The sequence below is a fragment of the Suncus etruscus genome, chromosome 15 (assembly GCF_024139225.1).
Source record: "Suncus etruscus isolate mSunEtr1 chromosome 15, mSunEtr1.pri.cur, whole genome shotgun sequence".
Classification (NCBI taxonomy): Eukaryota; Metazoa; Chordata; class Mammalia; order Eulipotyphla; family Soricidae; genus Suncus; species Suncus etruscus.
The window spans coordinates 39136653-39162778 of NC_064862.1; the positions used below are offsets into that span (position 1 = coordinate 39136653).

Sequence of the window (26126 nt, forward strand, 5' to 3'; positions counted from 1 at the left end):
AAAGAATAAAGAAGCAATGTGCCTTTATATTTTGTATTCTCTGGTGATAATAAACGATACTGGATGGGTACTGCTAGAGCAATGGCTGGCGTTTGTTCTTTTCCACTTAAACTACCACTGAAAACATAAAGAAGAAAATAAAAAATAAAATATAAAGGCACAGCAAGTTCAGGTCTGGTAGGATCATTCACTTGAGCTATCCAGTTCGCTGGAGAATTGAGACGGAACTAAGCAGTATAAGTTGCAGAATGAAAGTTGCATAGAGCCCTATGACAGCGAGTCCATCAAATGGCGTGGTAGAGAAGCTTGGTCAATGGGACATGAAACAATCACTTAGTATCATGTCCATAAACACAACGGCCAAAACATATATGACCTAAGAGCAGGAAGAGCTGCAGCAGAAGTAGCCAGAGTGACAGCTTTGCTGCCATAAACTTTCCATCCAAAGTACGGAAAATAGACACTGAAAGATGGAAGAGGTTTAAAAAATGAAGGCTTGCTAGTTACAGAATATGAAAATAAAGTAAACTAAAAGAAGGGGGGAAAGAAATGGGTTCAAACAAATGAAAAAAAGAAACCTTTAAATCAAAAGCAACCAACACAGACATTTATGCTGTTACCAGAGAGTTCTCGCCGAGGCTGGCAAATTTGTTTCTTAAATCTTTGATAATATCGTGCTGCAAAAACAAAATTGATCAGGGTTTTTTTTCACACTATAGTTAGAGCTCCTGTGGTTATTAAATTTTTTTTCTTAAATTATGTGATAGGCCTAAATGGAAGCAGAGAAAAGAAAAAAAAGAGGCAGCTTTGCTTTATAGGTAGCCATGCTAACATCTAAAAGGTTTGCCTTCATGTTTAAACCTCTTCCTGTGAAGTCAAAAACAAAACGAAACAAAACCACACAGACACACAAAACCATATAGTCATTACAAAACACAGTTTCAGAAAAGCTGAAAGAAGACCCTTTCGTCTGCTCTTCAGGTGTTGTTGAAAATCAGTGAGCAACATTTGAATCTTCCTTTTAGACCCAACAATCTTTTACTTTTCTCCTACTGCCAGAGCTGTATATGGAACCTCCTTGCTCCCCAGAGTAAACAAGTTGTGTTGTGAAAGAATTTTTCGGTAAGACAATCATAAGAAATTATTGGCTGAAGAAACTGGCTTATCCTTTACTTCAGATAAAGAAGAGGCAAAAGAGTTAGAAAGAGCAATTCTTCTGATTCAATGGAACATTTAAAGATAATCACCAGGAATCAAAGAAGAAGCAAGATGGCAGCATGCCATATCTCCTAGAGGAGGGAAAAATGACACCAACAGCAAAACAAAACATTTGCTGTCTGTGTTCAAAAAACTGACAGATCAGCTCAAAGATTCGCCAGAACAACTTGCACAATAAATCCTACCACCTTAGTATCCTCTTCTTCCATTATTGAAATCACACATGATGGATGGACATGAAGAGGATCAAATAAACAGGATATCAAACTTTCCTTTAAAAAAAAAAAAAGCTCCCTGGGCAAAGATCATGCTCATTTTTCATATTGAGCACCACAGTTTCAGTAATAGTAAATCTTTCATGAGAGATGATGAGATTCACTTCGAGTTAAAAAAGATATACTGATCTTTTTTCAATCTTAGCATTTGAGAAACAGGAAAAATTGCACTTCTTAAAGAGAGATAAGTTTGCCTTCTCTCTTGAATTTCTTTTTGTTTGATGGATTAGGAAGTTCTTTCTCTCTTCAGAAGATCCTGAATATTCTTTACTTTGGGTAACTTGTTCTTTAAGATCTGCTTCTGGGTATATAATATCATCTTATTTTTGGAAATTTTATCACAGCATGATGAAATGTGAAAACCTTAACTAGAAAGTTTCAGACAATTATAATGATGCATAAGATGGAAGGAAACAACTTATTTTAAAGTTTAGAGAAGCAAATTGAGCTAGATTGTTTAGAATTATCTTACTCAGAGAAAGGTCCTTTGCAATTACCTTTTTAAAAGTAGTATTCTCTACCTTATCCAGATTCTGCTTAAATTGTCAAAGTGCCTTAACACATTATACCTTCAGCTTTCAGCTTAATCCAGGGTCACAGAAAAAGAAAGAGCAATTTCAGGATTTAAATATTTCCATAGGCAAAATGTGCCACTCTTTGTGAACAACCAAAATTGAACATTACTATTCAAATACGATTTTTATGAATATTTTTGATGTCAGGGTGACCATAAATCAAACCTATAAAATATAGTAGTAAAAAGAACTGTTCAACATTATATTTTGATTTATGAATAAATTAAGTTTGTAATTAAACTATTTCAATAATGACTATGAAAATATAAGACAAAGCAGCTTGTTGACAACCAATAAATTCACATTGTTTCTACAGACACTTGGTATTTGGGGCAACCTTGACACTGCCCTGTTAGGTCACTAAATATATGGTCTTTGTATAAAGATAATGTAGTTCAATTGGCATGCCTTTTTTCTTTGCATTCTTCAATTTATTGAAACTGCTAAAAAAAAAAAAGGTCATAATGTTTTCTTAAGTAACCTGTGAAGTTTTAGTTATGAGTCAAATGTTCAGGAGTATAACTTCCTTTTATAAAAAACTAATTATCATAATTTAGTATTATAAATTGGACTTATTAACTGGCAATATAACCTATAATGTGATGCTGAATTCATATTACAAGAAAAATGAAATAAAAACTTCAACTGGATAACTGAGGATAAAGAAGATGAAAAGCAATAAATGATACTAAAAGTATGGTTTTTAACACAAACCAACCAACTCATTGAGATATATATGAGTTGCACTTTTCATTGTAAATGAAACTGCAGATTGTTAAAATTCAATTTTCATATACATTTGAAATATAGTGCTAGAAAACAATTTATAAGATTGTAACTTCATTGAAAAGTAGATAGCTCCCAAAATCTTAATATGTGAATCATGTGTTCTACCACTGAGTTCTATCTCTAATTTTATGTCTTTAGTTAAATACATACATAGAAAATTCTCTGGAAGTATAGTTTCATAGGAACAGGGCTAATTGTTTATTATGAAAACAATACACAAAAACTCTAGTTCAGTTCTTCACTGATAGCAGGTATCAAGAAAATGGAATGACAGGACTAAAGCATGTGATAGCCTGTAGTATTATATATTTAATCTGAAATTCTACACATTCTAATGTTGAATAATTATACTTAGTTCTAAATAAAATTATTTAATTTACTTTATATGGTCAACTGATTTAGAATTATATGTTTTAAATAATTTTTTTTTGGTTTTTCGGGTCACACCCATTTGGTGCTCAGGGGTTACTCCTGGCTAAGTGCTCAAAAATTGCCCCTGGCTTGGGGGGACCATATGGGATGCTGGGGGATCAAACCACTGTCCTTCCTTGGCTAGCGCTTGCAAGGCAGACACCTTACCTCTAGCACCACCTCGCCGGCCCCTTTAAATAATTTTATAGTGAATAAGGAATAACATTTAAATTACTTTCAAATTCTTAGATTTTTAGTATATTTTAATTATTTACTTAATTTTTTTAATCCCTACCTGTTCTCAGGGCTTACTCCTGCTCTTCAGATGAGGGATCATTCTTGATGGTGGTTGGAGGACCATATAGGGTGCCAGAGATAAAACCTGGGTCACCCTGGCCCCAAATTTTAGTTGTTTTCAGCTCAAATCTTTATGTTATTAATCATATTCTTTATTGCTAATTATTAAATAATAAAACAATATTTTAGTTATATTTTTGTAGAATAAACATAGTTTCCAAAGTTCTTTATAAAAACGGTATGTTTATATAAAAAACATATTTTTGTTGGAGGCTCTGATGTTATTTTGTGTGAATTCATAGCTTACTTCTTTTGACATCATATTATATATTGTATTTTAGTTATGTTGTCTCCAGGATTCAGCATGTTTATATCTAATTAATAATAAAATAATAAAACTCGGGGTTTTTTGAGTCTGTATGTTTTTTTTTTAATTTCAGGGTCCTAGTGACAAAACTTATATCACACTGCAAAGTTTCACTTAAAAAATCTGAGATAAGAGAAAAGAATGAATAACTAAAATCAGAGATAATATCAGCAAAAAATAGGCTGACATTATCTGAAGGACTATAGTTTATCTTAGATTGATTTTAAAACTACTTTTATTTGACTATTTTTAAAGTCGTTAGAGCAATACATTTAATCTTTGAATACAGAAAGTAAATACTGGGATAATCTGACTAAAGACATATGATTTGTAACCTATTATAATATTAATGTATGATTGTATCTTGCCAAATCAGAAAACACGTTATAATAGAATATATCATGGTAATTCATTATTTGTATTAAGACACTTGACACCAGGTCTAGTGATTCAGGTGTCTACATTTGGTTGTAGAAATGAACACAACTAAAAGCAGCTCTGTCTTCTAAAAACATACATTTCAAAATTATAAGCTGAAAAGACAGAGCTAAGGCAGAAAAAAATTAGATGTAACCTGATAAATCATGCAGTTAGCATGATTAGTTACCTGGATGAACTCAGATTTTTGGCCTTGGGTAGATCTGTACTCACCCTAGTATAAAAATTTAGCTGAGGCATTTTATAATTATATAAAGTAAAGGCTATAATTATCACAATTTTTATAGATAGGAATTTGTTGGGTTACTGATCCTACCCTAATCAATAATTGTGTCCTACCCTAGGGTGTGACCTGGTAATAGTATATTGGATTATTTCTTACTTGGCATTCTGCTCCCACCCTAGGTGGTACCTGATTCTTGTGTATAAAAGCAAGGGTCTGTGGAAGGCGAGGGATTTTTATATTTATATATCCATATAGACTATGATTATTATTTTTTTCCTTTTTGGGCAACCCCAATGATGCTCCCCAGGGGTTACTCCTGGCTATGTGCTCAGAAATCGCTCCTGGCTTGGGAGACCATATGGGACTCAGGAGATCAAATCCAGGTCCATCCTGTGTCAGCAGCGTGCTAGGCAAATCCCAATCGCTGTGCTATATATAGCTCAGGACACGACATATATACTATGATTTCTATACATTTTCTGACACCATTACTATATCCTCCACTCCCTTCTCTCCCAGTCTTGCTTCACTTCTTAGTCAAAGTGGTTTTAGGCATGGTTTGGACCATTATAATAGTTATTGAAGCTGGTTGATAACATCATGTCCATCTAACTAAAGATCTTATAATGACTATAGAGAGACTGGATTCCTAAATTCAAACCAACACTTTTTCACAAATTTTCCTGGAAGAGCCAGTTCACATAAGCAGCAAGAAATCAGGATAATTATTATTGTTCCTTGCCAGACCTATTTCATAATACAATAGTCTTTGCAAGGTTATACAATATAATTAAATAGTTATCTTTATCACTAAATAGCCATGGCTAGCCCATAATAAACTATCCACCATCTTACTTTCATTCTTCCTTGTATTCAGTCTCTTTTCCCCTTACTCTTATTCCCTGGCATTCATAAACCTTTAATAAAATGTTAGCACATATTCATTTGATTTTTCCTTTATGTTTTTATTCCATTTTTTAAAATTTTATTAGAGCATCATGATTTAAAAAGTTATTAACATATTTTCTGTGCTAATTTCTTATATATACCTGGACTTAGATAGAAGGGAATTATTAGAGACCAAAAATCTCAATATATAAAAATACATTTAGCAGACTGAAGCCATAAATCTGAATGAACACTGAAGAACATGAACCATTGGAAGTTTTCCCTCTATTTCTTAATGACTTGATAGTTTGTCAAGAAATGAAATCTTTTAGTTCATATCCTGTATACAAAAAAAGCTTGTGCTGTTGTAATTAAATAACTATAATTTTGGAGAGGATATACCTTGCAATTAATTCAATCTTGCAGAAATACTAAAATACAGAACCTCATTTAAAATTAAATAATTGAATGGAGCAGACAAAAGTTCTTTAATCATTGTGTAGAACCTTTCTAACATCAGTACTTGACAAATTTTGACTAAGTCATTTAACTCATATTGAATCGTACATAATTTGGAATATAAACTAAGATTGAGTCCTCAGGATAGGACTTGCAGGCCCATCTAAGAAATATAAGCTAGTCAAGTAAGTTTTTATTATAAAATATCAGCTCTGCCATAACTAAACTCTGTCTTAGTATAAGGCACAAGAAATTAGAAATTATTTTTAATGGGACCTCAGAGAATCATCAGAGAATTCATCAGTGATTATAAATTGGGCATTTGCCAAAGGTTTCTGCAAATTGACTACAATTTTAGAAAGATGGTCTAGAAAGTAAAATAATTTCCTTTTCTCTAGTTTCCTTAAATGTCATTGTAATAAATCTAGATTTTGCAGTTTCAAATATATATAATATCTTATTAATGGACTTCATTTTAATAATTATTTTGAAATATACCCTCAGAAAAAGATCAAGTATGTCAAGATTGTTTCAGTATATTTTGCCAACTCAGTTAAAAGTCTGATCTGAACTTGTGCCAAAGCTCTTTGATGATTTTAAAAAAATGCATATATTCTCAGAAAAATTAAGAAATTTGTTTCTGCAACAAGCATTATTTTCTTTAGTTGATGAAAACTTCAAACATACATAAAGTATTCAGCAGTAATTAATGTTTCAAATTTCTGATAAAATGTTTCTTATATTCAATTAATGACACCTTTATAAAATTTTAAGCCCCTTTATAGCTTGATATGCAGTAAATTACAAACTAGTTATATATAAAATTATATTCATATAATCATAAAACAGGGACTTAAAGCACAAAGTTTTAGGAGAATTCTAATATTTAACATACATGTGTTGAAATTAGAAAGAAATGGGGAAAGGCATTTTTCCTTTTAAATTTTATTATGTTTGTAACCATGGTGCTTAAATAAAGATATTATTAGAAAAAATGAAAAAAAATCTTATAGTTTAAAAATAATTTTTTTCTTGAGCCTCATTTATTTCTTATGAAATTTTTCCTATTTATACTATTTTTCTATTTACAATTCTGGCGTGCTCTCAATATCATCTGAAGATATTACAGATATTTTGAATAGAAAATAAAAATATATAATCAGTCAATTTAGAGATAAAGTAAAAGCAACAAATATATTATACTAATGTTTGCTTAATACAATTTGCTTTAATAATTAAACTGTCAAGCATTTTGACTCCTTAAAATTTTGGAAATTCTACTAAATGATAAAAATCAACCAGCCATCTCCATATAAAAGGCTTAATATATTAGTAAACTGATAATGAGTAAATAATATTTGATCAAATTTTCATTAATTTTTTTGTATCACAGAGGCAACCATACATGATAAAATTATCTTTCAATTTGGTTAAGAGTACATATGGCGGGCCCGGAGAGATAGCACAGTGGCGTTTGCCTTGCAAGCAGCCAATCCAGGACCAAAGGTGGTTGGTTCAAATCCCGGTGTCCCACATGGTCCCTCGTGCCTGCCAGGAGCTATTTCTGAGCAGACAGCCAGGAGTAACCCCTGAGCACTGCTGGGTGTGGCCCAAAAACCAAAAAAAAAAAAAAAGAGTACATATGGCTACTCATAAAGTATATATTTTTGCTAATAGTAACTAATTTGGCATAAATATGACTATATGCTGGAGTCACATAGAATTTGATTAAAATATGTTTAGAAAATAAAAATCCCCAAAAATTGTTATTTTATACTTATTGATATTTGACAATTATTGTCAACTTTAAAATTTCTTCCTTCCATAGAATATACATATACATAAATATAGTGTATATATAATATATATATATATATATAATGATCAGCAGCCTTTTATCTGGACTAATGCTAAGTATCATCAGTATGTGAATAGATTTGACATTTATATTTTAGGATATGTAGTGAATTCTCTCATGTCAACTTCATATCTCACTAATTTCCTGTCTTAAACTTATTTAAATCTCAGGATCTAAACATATAGATTGCTCTATTGGCCATACTTCAACTTTTCTGAATAAGAAACTCTAATAGCAAAAAGCCTTGGCCTTTATTTTTTCAAAATTTCATTAAATTTCTTCTAAAATTACATTGTTTTCTTAATGAGCAGAACCTAATTTGGGCCAGTCTTATTTATATATTTCTTATAGATATCAATACACTCTTGGGGACTTGAATGTTGGTTCTGTCAAGAAAAATGGACTTTACATGATGTAGGAGGCTCTTGAAGTTTCAACTCTCAACTATTCAGAGTAGTTATATCTCAGATAACTAGCAAAAGAAATATAAATATATACCAAAGTAGTGTCTAAGTAGACTTATTACTGCTATGCCATTATATGCCTTAGCCATTATATCTATCCAACTGGTGCTATATCTGATAGTATGTGAATGAAATCATATTTTTACATTTTTAAGGGTCATGATAAAATAAAGCATATATCTCCAAACACAAAAAATTCTTTTATATAGTTTATGACATTCTAAATTCATTTGCTAGTAAATATTTTACTTTTTCACAAAATAATAAAAAGAGAACTAAATCTTTTAATTAGTTCACATTTTGGGGATGGGAATTTGAGGCCACACCTGGAAGCTTACCCCTGGATCTAAGCATAGGTGATTCCAAGCAAGACTTTGGGGACAACAAGGCAAGTGCCCTTTGCTGCATTAGCTCTCTAGCCTGAAAGTTTTTTTAAAATAGTTTAAGCTAAAGTTTTGATGCATAATTTCTTCCTAGTATATTTATAATCGATTTTCCTAAGTGAAATAAAAATAAGATTTAAATTTGATAAGATAAATTATCAAAATAAAATTTTGCAATTCTATATTAAAATTTTCTTTCAGTAAATATTCAAGTATTTATTCAAAATAAATAAAAAATACTAAGAGACAGAACCTTATTCCCTATAATTAAATGATGAATCAGCACTGGAGCATAATCTCCAGTCAGTAATGAAAGTCTCAATCACTACCACAATCAAAAATAGACATGTCAAATCTCCCCATCATTTCATTTATCATGTGTCTTCAAGTAGCAAGACTGGTATAAAAAAAATTGAGGTAGATGAGTGGAGAGGCTATACTAAAAATGCTGTATCTAAAAGTAAATCTACTTAAATACAGGATTCTTTTATCTCAGCCCAGTGTGAAGCTCAAAGTTAATATGTAGGTCATAATTTCAACTCTGAGTCATTTAAATTGTCATAAGAATAAGCCTTTGTCAAGAAAGAGACACTGAAGAAACCGTTTGTATTGAAGTTACTAACGTGTAGAAAGAATTCAAGACTTTTTATTACAAAAGAATCCAAGATGTTGGGTCTAACAAAGGTAAATGTCACAAAGAAACCGAAACTCAGATCCAGACAAATACACACACATATATATATAGTTTTACCTTGCTGCGTTGTGATCCTGTGACCTTAAGGAAGGATGAGGACAAGAAGCAAAATAGCAATAAACAATTGCTCTGAAGACAACTGATAGACTATACATGGTGTGTACTTCAGAAATAAACATTATTTTTTGCTGCTGAGCGCTCATTCTAGTTAACCTACTTTTTATCAATGAAGATGGATTTGAAAGCAGAATATATATAAACATCAGAAGTGATCATAGTGCCATACAGAAATTCATCTTATGATAGTCTTCTTGGCACAACAATAATGACTTACTTTTATTTCTTTTTACATTGTGTTCAATGTTACTGATATGCTCACATCAAAATTTTTTCTGAAAGGGGCACACATCTCTATCTATTCCTCAATTGTACCTTTCATGTGTGTGTATGGTTTTACTGTAATTAAAATGTAAACTATTATTGATTTTTAATGTATTTCTAGTCTTCCAATTCAAAGTTAACACATGAAAAATAATAGGAAAAAGCTTCTATTCTATTTCCTTTCATATATTTGAAATTTATAAAAGTATATGTAAATAGAATAGTAGTAACAACTGGTGATTTTTTTTAACAAAAAGCAAAAGCACGGTCTAAGTAAATGGGAGAAATAATATTTATTTGCTTTTCACTAACACTGAGCAAGATTTCAAACTATATGGGTATTTAAAAGCTGAGAACATTAGAGAAAATAATCATAAAATAGACAGTCCAGTAACATATGCACTCCTACCTCATGCAAGCAAACTGCATTGTTGCCACCATCTACATATGTAGAGGGAATGAGTGACCTACTGGCAGAAGGCAAATAAAGGCCACATCTTTGGCTTCTTCAATTTAGGAAAAAATTCCCCAAAATGCTTTAAGCTTAATGTAAAGCTAAATGTTGCTCTTCAATATCATTTTCCTCACATATCTGTGGGGAGTTTCAGAATGTAACACACACTGAAATTAGAACAATTTGAAATAATCTCATCTCTGAGAGATCTCAGGAACACTCATTCTCAACATATGGTTTTCATTTGACTATTTAAATATTCTATGTTCTTGGTCTTAACTTCAGCAAATGTTAGGACTCAGATTTGTCCGCCCAGCTTCTTACATGCAGTTCCTTGACAAAATAAGCTGTAATAAGCCATGAAGCAAGAAACATAAATGTCAGTTAAAAGCCATGAAACAATGTTTTAACAGAAAAAACCCACAAATCTAGAAAGATCCATCTTACTTCAAAACTCTTCACTTCTTCTTCACCATCATCATCTTCCTCATCATGACAACTCTGATACATGTAAAAATGTTAAAAGATCAACAAGATTAAAATATGCTCAGGCAAGAATTACAGAATCATTTAATCTAAATTACGAAAGTATTTATAGTAACTTATCAGCACTCTTTAAAGGGTATTTATATATAAAATATATTTATATATATTTAAATATATAGTTTATACTAAATAAGCTTATATGAGATTAGTTAATTCTTTATAGAAAATATATTACATAATAAGTTTTATACACATAATAGGGATATTTTAAAGATCCATACCAAACACCTACATATAAATCTGTTGCTTCAAACCGAGCTGACAAGGATCATATTTATGTTTAATTGTTATAACGGCGATGCACTAAAACAGAGACATGCAATAATTATGATTTAAATTTACTTGAAAGCAGTATAGATGAAAGTGAATCATGTTATCCATGTCTTGTTTTATATTCTATAATATGGGGCAAAGAATAAAGTAAAACTGCTGTGACTGTTCTTTCATAGCAAAATGACAAACTCCTTTGAGTTTTTGACCCAGAAATGATTAAAGAGTTGTGCTAATTCCTGTTCTTACTTTTATTTTTTACTCTTTTTAAATGAATATTTTAATTTAGATATCCTAATTTAAAATTATTTATATTAGATATGTAGGCATACTTTGTCCCAGGGCTAAAAATTCCCAAGGCTAAAATGTTTAAGAAGGAAGAAGACTGGTGTAAGGAAACAGGGAATATCTGATTTAGATTATAATGTTGTAACTACAGTTGTTTAGTCTAGAGCAAGTTCTTTAATCTATCTTTTGGAGGGGGCCACACCCAGAGTTGTTCAGGGCTTACTCCTGGCTCTGTGGTCAGGGATCACTCCTAGTGCAACACAGGGTAGCCCATTGATGCTGGAAACAAATAGAACGCAGGCGGAGAGCTTGCAAGATAAATGATCTAGGATCCTTGGGCCAGAGATATAGTGCAGTGGGTAGGGCATTTGCATTGCCAAGTTGGAAGAACCAGAACCCAAATTATCCCTCTTAAGTATAAAAGGAATGTTACCATTGGATGTGGCTCCAAAGCAAAACAAAATGAAAATAAAAAAATAAAGAAGGAAAGAAAAATGGTTTTTAATCAAATAAATATGTATATGTGCTGTTGGAAACAAACGTCTGCTAAATAATAATTTTTATAAATCTTAAATGCTTTTAATTGTTGTTTCGAATTAATAATACATAATAACTAAATATGCTGTTCATTTACCAATTCCTATGCTAGATAGAAATCTATAACTTTTCTTCTTCTTCTTCTTTTTTTTTTTTTTGGTTTTTGGGCCACACCCAGCAGTGCTCAGGGGTTACTCCTGGCTATCTGCTCAGAAATAGCTCCTGGCAGGCACGGGGGACCATATGGGACACCGGGATTCAAACCAACCACCTTTGGTCCTGGATCAGCTGCTTGCAAGGCAAACGCCGCTGTGCTATCTCTCTGGGCCCATAACTTTTCAAAGTTAGATTGTTCCAATGTTTGAGAAGCATTCAGCATATTCATGAATCAAAACATTTAATTCAAAGATTAATTAATATATTCTGTATATAGACATGAAGAGGGCTGGGAGGTACAAAGTTGTATTTTCAACCCATTCAGCTATGAGTTCAGAAAGGTCTTCCACATTCTCTTGTTCATTTCTATACATCTGGCAGGCTGAGGGGTAGAGGGGTCAAATGGGATATACTCTGGGACTATTGGTGGAGGGAGGTTGGCACTGATTGGTGGGGTTGGATCTGAAACATTCTATATCTGAAACTCAATTATAAAGAACTTTGTAAATCTCAATGGTTTCAATAAAATTTTAAAAAAATGTGAGCATAACTTAAAGAGAAAAATAAATGGAAATATAGTGTATTTAAGTGGAAAGATGTTAAATCCTTCACCATAAATGCAAAGGAGTTAATTATTCATTCAGAGTAAGGAAATTTTCCCCCTAGATGCTCATGTTATCAGTAAACCAATATTTTAAAAATTAAAAAAATATTAGTGTGAAAATAATACGATGCTGATTAGTCTTTCCATGAAAACTGGTCTGGGCTGACAACTCTGGGGCCTTCTGGGATGGTGGCAGGCAGATCCCTCTTTCTGCTTGAAAGCATGGCAGCCCACAGTCATACCTGATACCCTCCATCACTGAAATGGCCCAGCTCTATAGTGAACCTCATAAAGCTGCCCAGACATTAAATCATTCTAGCTTCACAGCTTCTGGATGGTTTGGCCATGCGGACATACTATTATGCAAATACATGCAGCTGCATAACTGAATTTCATAGTACTGGCAGTCAAGTAGGATCACAGCAAATCTAATGGGAAAGTTGCATAGAAGTTCACCAAGCTCAATAAACGAAAACAAAATCACAGAAGAAGGTGCAACTAGCATGAACCGACCCTTTAATTTCTCTAATGACTTCAGTAACATCACTATGAAATAAAAATAATATGCATTGCTATATATTGACTTTTATTGATCTAATTTTTGATAATTTCACCTGCCTTCATGTTCTAACAAATCACTCTTGGGCTTCAAAAGTAGGCAGGCTGGGGTGATAGGTGGGAAACTGAGGACATTGTTAGAGGAAAGGGCACATTCATGGTGGGACTGGTATTGGAACGTTTAATGCTGAAGCCAATTCTAATATGAACTACATGGTAAATCACAGTGTATTATAATAAAAGATTTTTTTTTTTTGGTTTTTGGGCTATACCCGGTGACACTAAGGGTTTACTCCTGGCTATGTGCTTAGAAATTGCTCCTGGCTTGGGGGACCATATGAGATGCCAGGGATCGAACCCAGGTCCTTTCTGGGTCAGCAGTGTGCAAGGCAAATGCTCTACCACTGCGCTATTGCTCCAGCTCCAATAAAAACACTTTTAAAAGATAGGTACATTGTATAGTCCAATTTGATTTATACTAGAAGGCTTTCATAATTAAAACTGCATAGTACTGAAATAAAGATAAACCTCTTATAGTCTTAAATGAGATGACCACAGTGGCAAAGACAGCAACAACAAAACAGACTGTATCAAATTAAAAAAGCCTCACAGTGAAAGATAATTAAGCTCTAATTAAAATACTCTACTGAATGGGAGAAAAAATTGTATGGAACAAAGAGGGATAGAAGATGGTAAGAAGGCTGTGATGGTAAAATTATGTACATGAAAAATCACTTAATTTACTGTAAACCATAAAATCTCAAAATGAACAATAATAAAAATAAAATAAAGACTCATAAGAACTTCAACAAAATATATTTGGAAAGTAAATCAGTGTTTTTCCATAACATTTATGAAAAAATTAATTGCTTAAAAAGAAACAAATCAGAATACTAAAAATATTTCTTTTCTGTCAGTTTTTCAGAATACTCGTATAAAATCTTTATTTTTTCTGTCAGTTTTTCATTGTCCACAGCTTTGCTCAGGACTAATTCCTGGCTCTGTGCTCAAATATTACTCCTTGTAGGGCTCAGGGTTTTTATGAGATGATGGATCCATGTCTGCAACCTTCACAAAAACTGCCTTACCAATTATACTATCTCTCTGGCCTCTGATTCTCTTAATCTTTATTGATTTTATTTTTGATATCCAAAAACGTTCAGAGGTTATTCCTGCTCTGCACTCAGAATCACTCCTGGCGGTGCTCAGGGGATATATGCGAAGCCAAAGACTGAACCTGCGTTGGCCCACCATATCGCTTTAACCCCATTAATATGTATCTTAAAGTGGTAAAGTTTTACATTTTCTAAAATCCATCATATCCTTCATAAATGTTATCACAATTAGAAACACTGAAGTCTGAAGATCTGAGATAAAAAGTACATTTGTCATTTTATGTTTTAATAATAGGTTTCTGAACTGAGTATGTGTCAAAGCTCAAGGCAAGAACAGAAAATGACTGTTAGAAAATCTGTGAAGCCATGAAAACTAGGTGTGATCCTCAGACTATTGATATACTCACTTCAAAACTGGACAAAGTCAGTCTCAAGAAAGAGGGATACAAAAAGTTAACAACATTAACACTCTAAATGTGGAGAAATCACACACACTAGGTTTCAAATTGGGCATTAAAAGAGGGTACTAATCTCTTCCTCTCATCCTCTTCTCCCCTCCTTTCTTCCCTCCTTTTCTTCCTTCCTCCATCCCTCCTTTCCTTTCTTCGTTCTTCTAAAAATATATTTGCTTAAACATTGGTATAATTTTTTAACTATAGTATGTTTCTAAAGTATGACATCACCTTAATATAAAAATTATCAGCTATGGGGCCGGAGCAATAGCACAGTGAAAGGGCATTTGCCTTGCACATGGCTGACCTAGGACAAACTGTGGTTCAATCCCCCAGCATCCCAGATGGTCCCCCAAGCCAGAAGCGATTTCTGAGCGCATATCCAGGAGTAAGCCTAAGCGTCACCGGGTGTGGCCCAAATACAAAATAAAAAAAACAGCTGTCAAAATAAAGATCTGTGAGATAAATCTCAATAATAATCCATAAATAATGTAGAATTTGTTGAAATTAATAAGCAAATATAAATGGACAGAAAAATGCTATCTGGATGCTAAAAGGTAAAAAAAATTCTTACAGTTTATTGTAAAGATACAAGGTTTTGAGATGAAATAACAGAATTAAAGCCCCAATATGTACATATAAGTGTAAACATAAATAGTATACTATGTTTAATTAATTTCTGGGTGGCACATATTGATAAATTAGAGCAATTATAGGGTAGAATGAACTGAGTGACAAAATCTTGGCATGAATAATAAAGTTTAGCAATAGAATGAATAATGTTATTTAATTATGAAGTGAAAAATATTAAGACAAAACAAGCACTCTCAAATATTGCACCATGTAAAAAAAGCTAAGATTTAGCATTATGCAACAAGAACAAATGAGAGATTATAAACATAGAACTGATCAAGAATATAAAAAAAAAACTTTACCATTTATAACCTCCTTATTTATATTTCTTCCTTCCTCATTTCCTTAGCCCAATTAGAATTTAGGGTCAGTCATACACTCACTGTCCTAGAAATATATAAAAAAAAAAACCCTGATCCAATCTTCTTAAATAGGAATTTAGCACAAATTCTTATCCCTGATGAACTGAACTTCCTGCTTTTCTGAGTTTGCATCTGTTTCTGAGAACTTCTTGAGAAAAGTCAAAGAAGCAAGAAACTTGCTATGGCTATAAATCCATAGATGGTAATCTACTCTTGGAAAATCTACTTAAAAATCTAGTCAATATTTCAAGTCAATTTCTGCAGGGAGAAAATACCCTTCTGCTTTTAATTAACACTTAAGATGAGTTTAATTAAACACCTACCCAGTAATTGGAAATAAAAATCTACTGATTCATGCTTTCAAATATGTATATATTAATAATAAGATATAAATAGAAAAATAACAGCTCATATTTATAATGTGACTTGATCACATTAAACATCTTTAAGATATCTAATTTTATGTTTTTATCAGTATGCTGGGCAAATATCTTTCTTACTGTCAATTATAGTTAATGTAAAGTTGAAAAACCATGATTTCCCTTTGCTCCGATACCTGCTTCTGCTCCTTTTCTTTCTGTCACCTATTCAAAATATCATTTCACAAATTACTTGAAGACAATTTTATTAGATATTATCCATTAGAATATAAAATGTTCAATTTTTAAAAATAAACCAACTGGTGAGCTAGAGTGATATATATTACAGCAGGTAGGGTGTTTACTTTGCACATGGCTGATCCCTTTCTAGTGCCAGCATCTCCACCCCAAAAGATCCCCCATTCCCAGCCAGGATTGATCCCTGAACACAGAGCCAGAATCAATTCCTGAACACTGTAATGTGACACAAACATACATGTATTTTTAATTTATTACATATATATATCAAATGGCAAAATAAAAGTAAAACCCACACATTGCCACCTAGATATTTATCAACACATCTTTATCTTCCCCATGTATGAATCATCTCAGTAAAGACATTTTACAACACAACAGCTCATGTGAAAAAACTCTTCTTATTTCCTCCAAAAATGACATCTGAACCAATGATGATCCCTGGTTACAATTCTCTGTAGCTATTCTCAACTTGGACACACGATGTATTAAAATAAGTCCGAGAGAGTGTTTAATCTTTACCTTACACCATTTTTCAATTGAATATAATTTGTTGACATTATATTTGCTCCAATTGCTTCAATATATATTTACACTTAAAGGCCCTCCTAAATTTTGAAGTGTTCCATTCCTTCAAACCATCTCTTATGTGTCCATATCCTCAGTGGCCAGGTTATATTCTCAAGCTCCCTCTCTGACTCAGCGTGATCATTCATTCATTTCTTGGGCACAGGTACTTCCTAATGTTGTTGACTCCCACGAGTGCTTTTATGATACTTATCTAAGATACTAAATATAAAGTGTGAAATTCTATCAATGGATGTTTCTACTTAGCAGTCTCACAGACAGCTTTCAAGAATATGCCAAAACATAAATTGACCACCTTTCTTCTAACTGCAGGATTCCAACTATTTTCTACATACTTAAATTTGTGTGTTCAATTAAAATATACACAAAGAACATCCCCTACCCATCTTTAAAAGTCAGAAATGTTAAAAAAATTCATCATTCAAATTTTGTACCATTATCATTCCATTTTCTATCCTCATATGGCAAGGTGTGAATAAAATACATACTCAATAAATGAGTAAAATATTAGTCATTATTCAGCAATATCTTTAAACTTTAGGTGAATAAGGCTTTACTCTGTGTTAAACAATCTATCTCCAGTATGGCAACAGTTTTTTTTTACCATTGATTTATTAGTAGGCTTTATTTAAATTCTGTTTTCTGTGCATTTATTTCTTTTCACCATGTTTTCTCTGTAACATGGTTGAAATCGCACTAATGTGTTTTTAACTTTAAATACATTGCCTCCTTTATTTTAATGTCCAGTGAATATCTGTTGATGAATGTTTGAAAAAAATTATTGTTCTTTTCGTAATGTCTAAGCAATGACTACTCATTTAGAATTAGAACAGGTGGAAAATTGAGATTAATGTCCTTTAGTCTTCTAAGATTTAATATGATATTTTATTTTAATTCAAAAACACATTGATTGTTATCTTTCTCAGATGTCATTACTAAAACAAGAATGCATTTTTTTTTGCAGTGTTGAAATCAAGCTTTAGGACTCTTTATATGCAATGCATTTGCTTTCCTACATAGCTTCATCCCTGGCTTCCTCTTATTAAAATTCAACATTAGGGCCAGAGAGATAGCTCAGTAATAGAGCCAATCCAGGATGGATAGTGGTTCAAATCCTGACATCCCATATGGTCCCTGATCCTTGCCAGGAGCGATTTTTGAGTGCAGAGCCAGAAATAAATCCTGAGCGTGGCTGGGTGAGCCCCCCAAACCAAAACAAACCAAAACACAAAACATAAAATTCAACATTAAAAAATTTATATTTATTTACCTTTGCCATAATATCTGCATAAGCCATATATAAAAAATCTTCATCCAGTTTGCTATGAAAAAGAATATAATTAAATAATTTTAAGCATAAGACTATTCATATACATTACTTAAAATGTTATTTTTCTTCAATAGAAATGCCTCTTTAAAACCAAATATTATATAATATTTCAAATATATCATGTAATTAGGAAGCGAAAATCTTAAACCCCTAAATTATATTCATTTACAGCTTACAAAAGAGGCTTCAAGCATGACAAATAATATAATCTATCAATTTACACACAAACATAATTAATTTACTTATTATTAAGGCTGCAAAAGTTAAAACAAGTGTTTTTTAAAGAAAGGAGTTTTCAATTTTTGATGTAGAACTTCCCAAATTATTGTGCTGTTATATTTAATATATCGGGATCTGATAGTCAGAATGATTATATTCTTTTCAAGAAGTCAATAAAAGCATTGATTTACAAACAAAAATTTTAATCAAATAATATATGATTTTTCCAAAGTTATTTTAGTAGTTGTAAACCAGTCACCAAAGAAAAAGTCACTCATGAGAAATACCTCATTACCTGACAATGCCAGACAGAGAGTTGCTTTATGCTTAAGGATGAGATGATTTTGTTAGTTAGGAAATAATAAGAGAAAAATAGTGAGAGAAAGATGGGTCACATTAGCTAAGAGAGAGAAATGTACATTATTATGGCATGCATAGAGGTCAAATGAACTCTTTCAGACTGACAAGACTCATGTGAATAAGAGTTGATAATTACATTATCTCCCAGCTTCCTTAACAAAAAAAGGGTGGTAAGGCCTGGGAGAAAAGTAATCTCTCATTTACATCAGGGGAAATCAGGTAAATCTTTGATAGCTCTTTAACTGTTCCACCTACAGAACCAATTTCTGTAGTATCCCCTCAATGAACAAATGCTGAGCAGGGTTTTGATGATCAGGCCTATGAGTGTATTACTTATATAACTTCATAAAGGTTGATCATTGGTGATTTTACTTTATAATATGAACAAGTCTATGGATGATATAAAGAAAGGAGAATTCCCTTAATATATATCTAAAAAAAAGAGTGATTGATTTTAATGATGGCTCACCCAACCTCAAAATGATCCTATGACCTTCTGCACAATGGAGACACAATCTAGCAAGAAACTTTTTAATCATATTGTTCTCCATACATTATTTAGTAATGTTTGAGAAATTACTTTGGGTTCTTTCATCATAAAGGCTATTTGAAATAAAGAGAAATTTCATTGAAGAAGACTTAGATTTAACTAAATCAGCATAGATAGTAAAACTGGGCTCAGTTTTACATATATTACAGTGTGAGTTGAATAGATGTTGGTCGGCAAGTGCATGTCAGGCTGGTCTGACCTTTGAACAACTCTTTCTCCTAACAAGAATAAGATGAAATTGAAACACAGATATATAATATACAAAGAATACAGACATAGATTTTTCTAAAAAAATCAACTATATTTCCTATATCTCATATGAACCTTTGCATACCATTTCTCTGTTAAAGCTGTTCGACTAAAGAGAAGGATCAGCTGATGAAGAGGGTCAACTCTTTTGGTGCCTTCATCTTCTTCTGAAAGCTCCAATCCAGGTTTCTGGGAGAAAAATAGTGACATTTTAAAAAAATGTATACTTCCATAATATAGTCACTCATTTCCAGGAGCAATGTGAAGGCAGGCAACAGCAAATAGTTGTTCGCTCCTTGCTGTCACATGCACATTTTTAGAAGTCTTATGCATCTATCTCTGTGTGCCTATTAAGTATGTAGTATATCATCAGTGTAAACTGCAGCTTATTTTGAATGTTAAAATGACTTTATTTTCCACCTTTTTGTTTGTTTGTTTTTGGGTCACACCCAGTGATGTTCAGGGGTCACTCCTGGCTCTGTGCTCAGAAGTAACTCCTGGCAGCCTCGGGGGACCGTATGGGATGCAGGGATTCGAACTGGGGTTCATCCTGTATTGGCCATGTGCAAGGCAAACATTTTATCGCTGTGCTAATATTCCAGCCCTATTTTCTACCATTTTTATTAAGAATTCCATGCAAAGGAAACACATAGTAGTGAAAGTTAGTCAAACATATCAACCACATTTAAAAATAATGAACAGATTTCACAATTAAGATTCTTAGAAATAATCACCATTTCCAATAACATCACAGTTTGGGACCTTGTAAAGTCATTATAAAGCCAAACACTGAAGTCACAATTTAAAAATGGGAGCTTGAGCGGTAGTATAGTAAAGTAGGGTGTTTGCCTTGCATGTAACTGATCTAGTTTAGATCCCTGAAATCAATGATTCCTGAGCCCTATCAGGAGTGAACTCTGACTGCAGAATCAGGAGAAAGCTTGGAGCACCACTGGATATGGCACAAGAATTAAAATGGCGAACATCTTATGGATGTTATTTCTAGAATTTGTAAATAAATATTTGATGAGACTTGGTATATCTTCATACTGTGCAGATTTAACACCAGAAGTATTTGAAGATAAAGTAATTATTTAACAATGCTTTATGCTAGTGGTCCCCAAACTTCAGCCTGCAGGCCACATGATGCCCCCCCAAGGACATTTATCTGGCTCAAAGATTGTTTTTGCAACCACTATCTGTCATGCTTAGCAGCCGACTCGACTCATTCATCCCAAGCCCACAGTGCATATGTGTGGGATGTGCACCATACTTTCCAACTCCCCTCATCTCTCTCTCTACTCTTCCTCTCAGTCCCAGAAAGGGGTCCTCAAATACTATGACCTCCCTCCCCAAAGCTGGCCCACAGTTCTCATTACAAAATACTTGTAAGTTTGTTTATTTCAACATTATTGTCTTCATTTTAAATATTATGTTTTGTTCCCGCTTTGTTTATTTTTGTTTCAAAATAAAATATATCCAGTGTGCATAGCAATTTATTCATACTTTTTTTTAAACTACAGACTGGCCCTCCAATGGTCTAAGGGACAGTGAACTGACTGGCCCCCTGTTTAAAATGTTTGAGGACCCATGTTTTATGGTTTGCCATGACTATAAGCCAGACTGCTTCAATGTTGTATATTTTTTTAGAGACTGAGACACAGAGACTGAGACAGAGGGACAGTCATTTGTAGGACGAGATAGAAGACTGAAAATTTTGACGTATTTGTCTGAGAGGTATGGTGAAGACTTCCTTATTTTCCCCAGAAATCCTCAAATTTTCTTCTATTAGGTCTTTTATTCAAATAGATTTTTTTTAATTTAAAAAATTGTGATTTTAAGTTATTCATAGTTAAAAAATTTTTTTTTGGTTTTTGGGCCACACCCAGTGATGCTCAGGGGTTACTCCTGGCTATGTGCTCAGAAATTGTTCCTGGCTTGCGGGACTATATGGGGGATACTGGGGGATGGAGCCATGGTCAGTCCTAGGCTAACACGGGCCAGGCAGATACTTTACTGTTTGTGCCACAGCTTCAGAACCTCATAGTGAAGATTTAGACATTCAATGCCTCAGTACCAATCCCACCACAAATGTCAATTGCAGTTTTTTAAAAAGCTAAATTGACAATAATGTAGGCAAAGACTTGTATTATGAAATTTTGTGGATGTTATTCCTTTTGTTTTGTTTTGGGACCACACTTGGTGACGCTCAGGGGTTACTCCTGTATGCGCTCAGAAATCGCTTCTGGCTTGGGGGACCATGTGGGATGCTGGAGGATCAATCTTAGGTTAGTGCATGCAAGGCAAATGCCCTACCACTTATGCCACTGCTCTGACCCATGTTATTCCTTTTTTAAAATTGCTTTATTTAAGCACAATCGTTACAAAATATGAATGAGTTCTCAGTCATATTATGTACACCATCCTCTACCAGTGCACTTTTCCCTTCACCAATTCCCCTCTCCACCTTTGTTTCTCTCTCTCACTCTCTTTCTTTTTTTACAACCCAAGTTCCCAACAACAGATGAGTGGCCAAAGAAGCTGTGGTATATTCACACAATTGGATACTATGCAGCTGTTAGGGAAAATGAGGTTATGAAATTTACTTATACATAGCTGGACATGGAGACTATTATGCTGAGTGAAATGAGCAAGAGGGAAAGAAATAGATATAGAATAATCTAACTCATTTGTGATATATAAGGAAAATGAGATATAATATGCTAATAATACCCAGAGACAATAGAGACAAAGGTCAGAAGTTCCAGCCCAGGGTAGAAAGTTCACCACAAAGAATGGTGAGTGTGGCTGGAGTAGAGAAATGTCTACTAGGACAATGATATTTGGGACTGATAGCCTTGGTATGGGTAAGATCTTAGCACTGAAAGTCGAGAAACTAAATATATATGTATTTATAAATATAAATATATAATATATAATAACATAATATAAATATATATAAAATATATATTTATATATACATATATATTTAGGGTAGGAAAGAGTACAGAAATTAATGCAGTTTGCACACAGCTGACTTGAGTTCAATTCTGTGTACCCAGTATGGTTTTTTTTAAGCCTATCAGAGTGAGCATAAAACTAGAAGTAATTCCTGTAATGTGGTCTCAAAACTTCAATCTAGTGTTTTTACTTTGGACAAAAATTTTCACATTGAGAAAATGGATCATTTTTACTGACAGTGGTTAATTAATTCATTTACTGATTTTATTGAATTATTTAATAGTTGAATCTTTATTGCTGTATTCACACACAATCAGATAATTTTCCTCTACATAAACAATGCTGTTTCCTGGATTTTACACTTAATGTTATAGAAATACAGCCCTCAAAGAAACAGCACAGACATATAACAGAGGGGAGCAAGTGCTGGCCTTGTATACAACTTACCTGGAACTGTATATGGCCCCCTAAGTACCACTTGGAATCATTTCTGAGCACAGAGCCAGAAGCAAAGTAATCCCTAAACAGGACTAAGTGTAGGGCATAAACCAAACATAATAATATAAATTAAAATAAATATATAATATTCAATGAATTTTTTTGTATTCTAAAGACATTTAATGCATTTAAAATATGTGTAATCGTGGATAGCAATTGGATTGGACTAGTTTAAATATAATATTCCCTTATAAATGTGTATTCAAAAAAAGAAAACTAGACATCTGTCTGTGCAGATATGATTACTCTGAAAAGCTATCTGCAGGACTCTGTGCTTCATGGCTTTCTGTCAATATTTCAGTAATACACACCTCTTACCAATATGACTAAACAAAAATGTTCTGAATGCTAACTATATTTAGCAAGACTTTCTTCTCTTCTATGTATAGCTTATCATTTTCTGTTCCATTGTTAAAGAAAACAGCTTCATTTCCTTTGTTGTTGTAGTGTTAACTTATACTTTAATTTTTATAAATGATTTCATCATATATCAGTTTATAGTTCTAAGATGCTTACAGCTACTTTAAAGAATTTTTAAAAATAACTTGAGATAAATAATTTAATAAAAAAAACTTGTCTTATTCATTTACTACATATTGAATGCAGTACCATTGAATTTAGTGTCCTGAGACCAATATATTGAAAGTGTTTTTATTTCTCACAGTTACGTTATTACTGCTCATATCCACACGATTGAACTAAGCTCCGAACCTTTTTTATCTTATAACGCAATTATAAACATACCGCTAAATCTTCTATCAGTTTATCTTCAAAGTAATGTTCTTCTGTTTCAATCCAAGATTTCTCATATCCCTGAAGAAAGAGATTGACAGCTCGATGCCTGTAAAATAAGTACAGTTCCAAACAAAGGGTGATTTTTTTTTTTGCAAAGAAATAAATTGGAAAGGCATTCAGAAGCTGTGATACCGCTCTGGTCTTTCAGTAGAGCTTTTATCATGGAAAATTTCTGCACTTAAAGAATAAAATAAAAATAAATTTCTTTTGGTTTTCAATGGATGGAGCCAGTTTTCTCAGGTCATATATTGACATGAATTTAAATCCTAACTCAGCTTTTTCTAAACATTTTAACATTGCTACCCAACTTGTTAAACTCTTTCTTCATTTTCTCATTTTTAATACACTAACAACCCTCTGGACACCTCCATATTTTGAGATTTAGAATGAGACGGTTGAGATTTGGACATAGCTCAGCTACATAGAATATAAACTTTACATGTGTGAGACCCACGTTCAGTCCTTCACAATGAAAAAAAGTAAATAAAATAAAAAGAATATGAGAACATCACATAGCTGCTTTAACATAGAACTATTTCTGAACAAAAAAAAAACCAATATATTAGTACAGAAAGTATTCAACATTTGAATTCAATTAGAAACATACTTGGAGAATTACAAATAAAATATATTAAGTGAAGTTCAGAGAATATTCATCATTTCTAAAATTAAATCTGTCCTAATAATGAGAATGTATGAGGGGAAATGGAGAGCCTGTTTAGAGTACAGGCGGGGATCGGGTGGGGAGGAGGGAGACTTGGGACATTGGTGATGGGAATGTTGCACTGGTGATGGGGGGTGTTCTTTACATGACTGAAACCCAAACAAAATCATGTATGTAATAAAGGTGTTTAAATAAAATAAAAAAAAACTGACAGTAGTAACATATGAGGTAAATGACAAAGAAAAACAAGAAGAATAAATAAACGTAATAAAATTAAGAGTTTACTCCAATATAGGAAAGAATAAAGAAAGAATCAAGATAAGAAGGGAATCTCATAAGTTATTACTGGAAGTTAAAATGTGGCAGTGGTGAAAAGAAAAAGGTAAAAAGTGCCTTTCATAGAAGCAGGTGAGTGAGGGGGAGTGAACAGGGGACACTGGTGGAGAGAAGTGAGTAGGCATTTGCTGAAGGGATTGATGTTGAAACGTTGTACATCTGACACTCAATAATGAATTACTATGTTCCTTCATAATTCAGCGATTCAACTAAAAATAAAAAGGAAAAAAAAAATAAAACGTGGCATATGTAGTGCAGAATAGGAGGCTGACCATAATGATACCAAAGGCAAGCTATAGAGACATGAGATATAATTTCTTTTCTGTGAAGGTTACTAAAAAATGTACATAAATTGCTAGTACAGTTGGGGGCTACTAAAAATCACCAAAAAATTCTTGTGCATAAGAGAAGAGAAGCATCAAATTTATTGACTCATCGAAGTCTTTTTTTCTAGATAGCTTTGAAACAAAATTCTTGCTACTCATATATATTCTGATTCTGGATATTTTTGAAATGATTTAAGTGCATTTTCTAAAACTTACATGTTTGAACGGGAGAAGTAATTTTAAAAATGGTGTATCAGTGAAAGTGAAATGGCAAAATGCAACAGAATAGACACAACCAGCTCACGATCTTCTGCCACCAACATGTCAGGTGATAATAATAAGTAAGAGAGGTGAAGATTTGTCCAGTAAAAAGGAAAAATGGAAGTTTGAAGAATTTCAAGGATTATGTTCAAAAACTTAAAGACTGCTGGAGAGGTAACTAGAAAGGTAATTATAATATAAATTCAAAGTTCATGTTCTATTTGAGTCATGCCAATATAATCTAATGAGTAATACTATTACGAGTATATACTAGTAATAATAATTTAATAAGTAATACTATTTTGTAAAAGTAGTGAATATATCCTCAGACTCAGTGTAAGAAGATGTGAAGGCAGCAGTAAATGCAAAAAGTGACACTTTGTGTTGGTTTGTATGGGATGATTCTTCATTTTTAATAATAATTTCTTTGATTCTTAGTTTGCTTTTTTCACCTCTTCCTTTATATTTCACATGCAGCACTTACTTCACGTCAGTTGATAATATCAAAGGAACAGAACTCTAAAGAATTTCAAATTCTGAGTCAGAGACTAATAGCCCCATTTCTATGGAGAAATATTACATAAGAATGCATACAAAAGTATTTTGTAAAAAGGTAGAGGGAAGCATTCAACATATGAGCAGGAAGAGAGATTCCCTTCTCACCAGCTCCCATC

General features: G+C 32.8%; 1 protein-coding gene across 1 annotated transcript in view; it reads right to left on the bottom strand.

Annotated features, from left to right (window-relative positions):
- The window catches only part of RYR2 (ryanodine receptor 2), a 685578-nt gene that overhangs the window by 82947 nt on the left and 576505 nt on the right, over positions 1–26126 (bottom strand). The window contains exons 76-80 of the mRNA XM_049789034.1: positions 23815–23911; positions 19697–19800; positions 18174–18225; positions 10625–10678; positions 9400–9423 (exon numbers count right to left, since the gene is read on the bottom strand). Coding sequence (XP_049644991.1) covers positions 9400–9423; positions 10625–10678; positions 18174–18225; positions 19697–19800; positions 23815–23911 — 331 coding nt within the window. The remainder of the gene's footprint in view (positions 1–9399; positions 9424–10624; positions 10679–18173; positions 18226–19696; positions 19801–23814; positions 23912–26126) is intronic.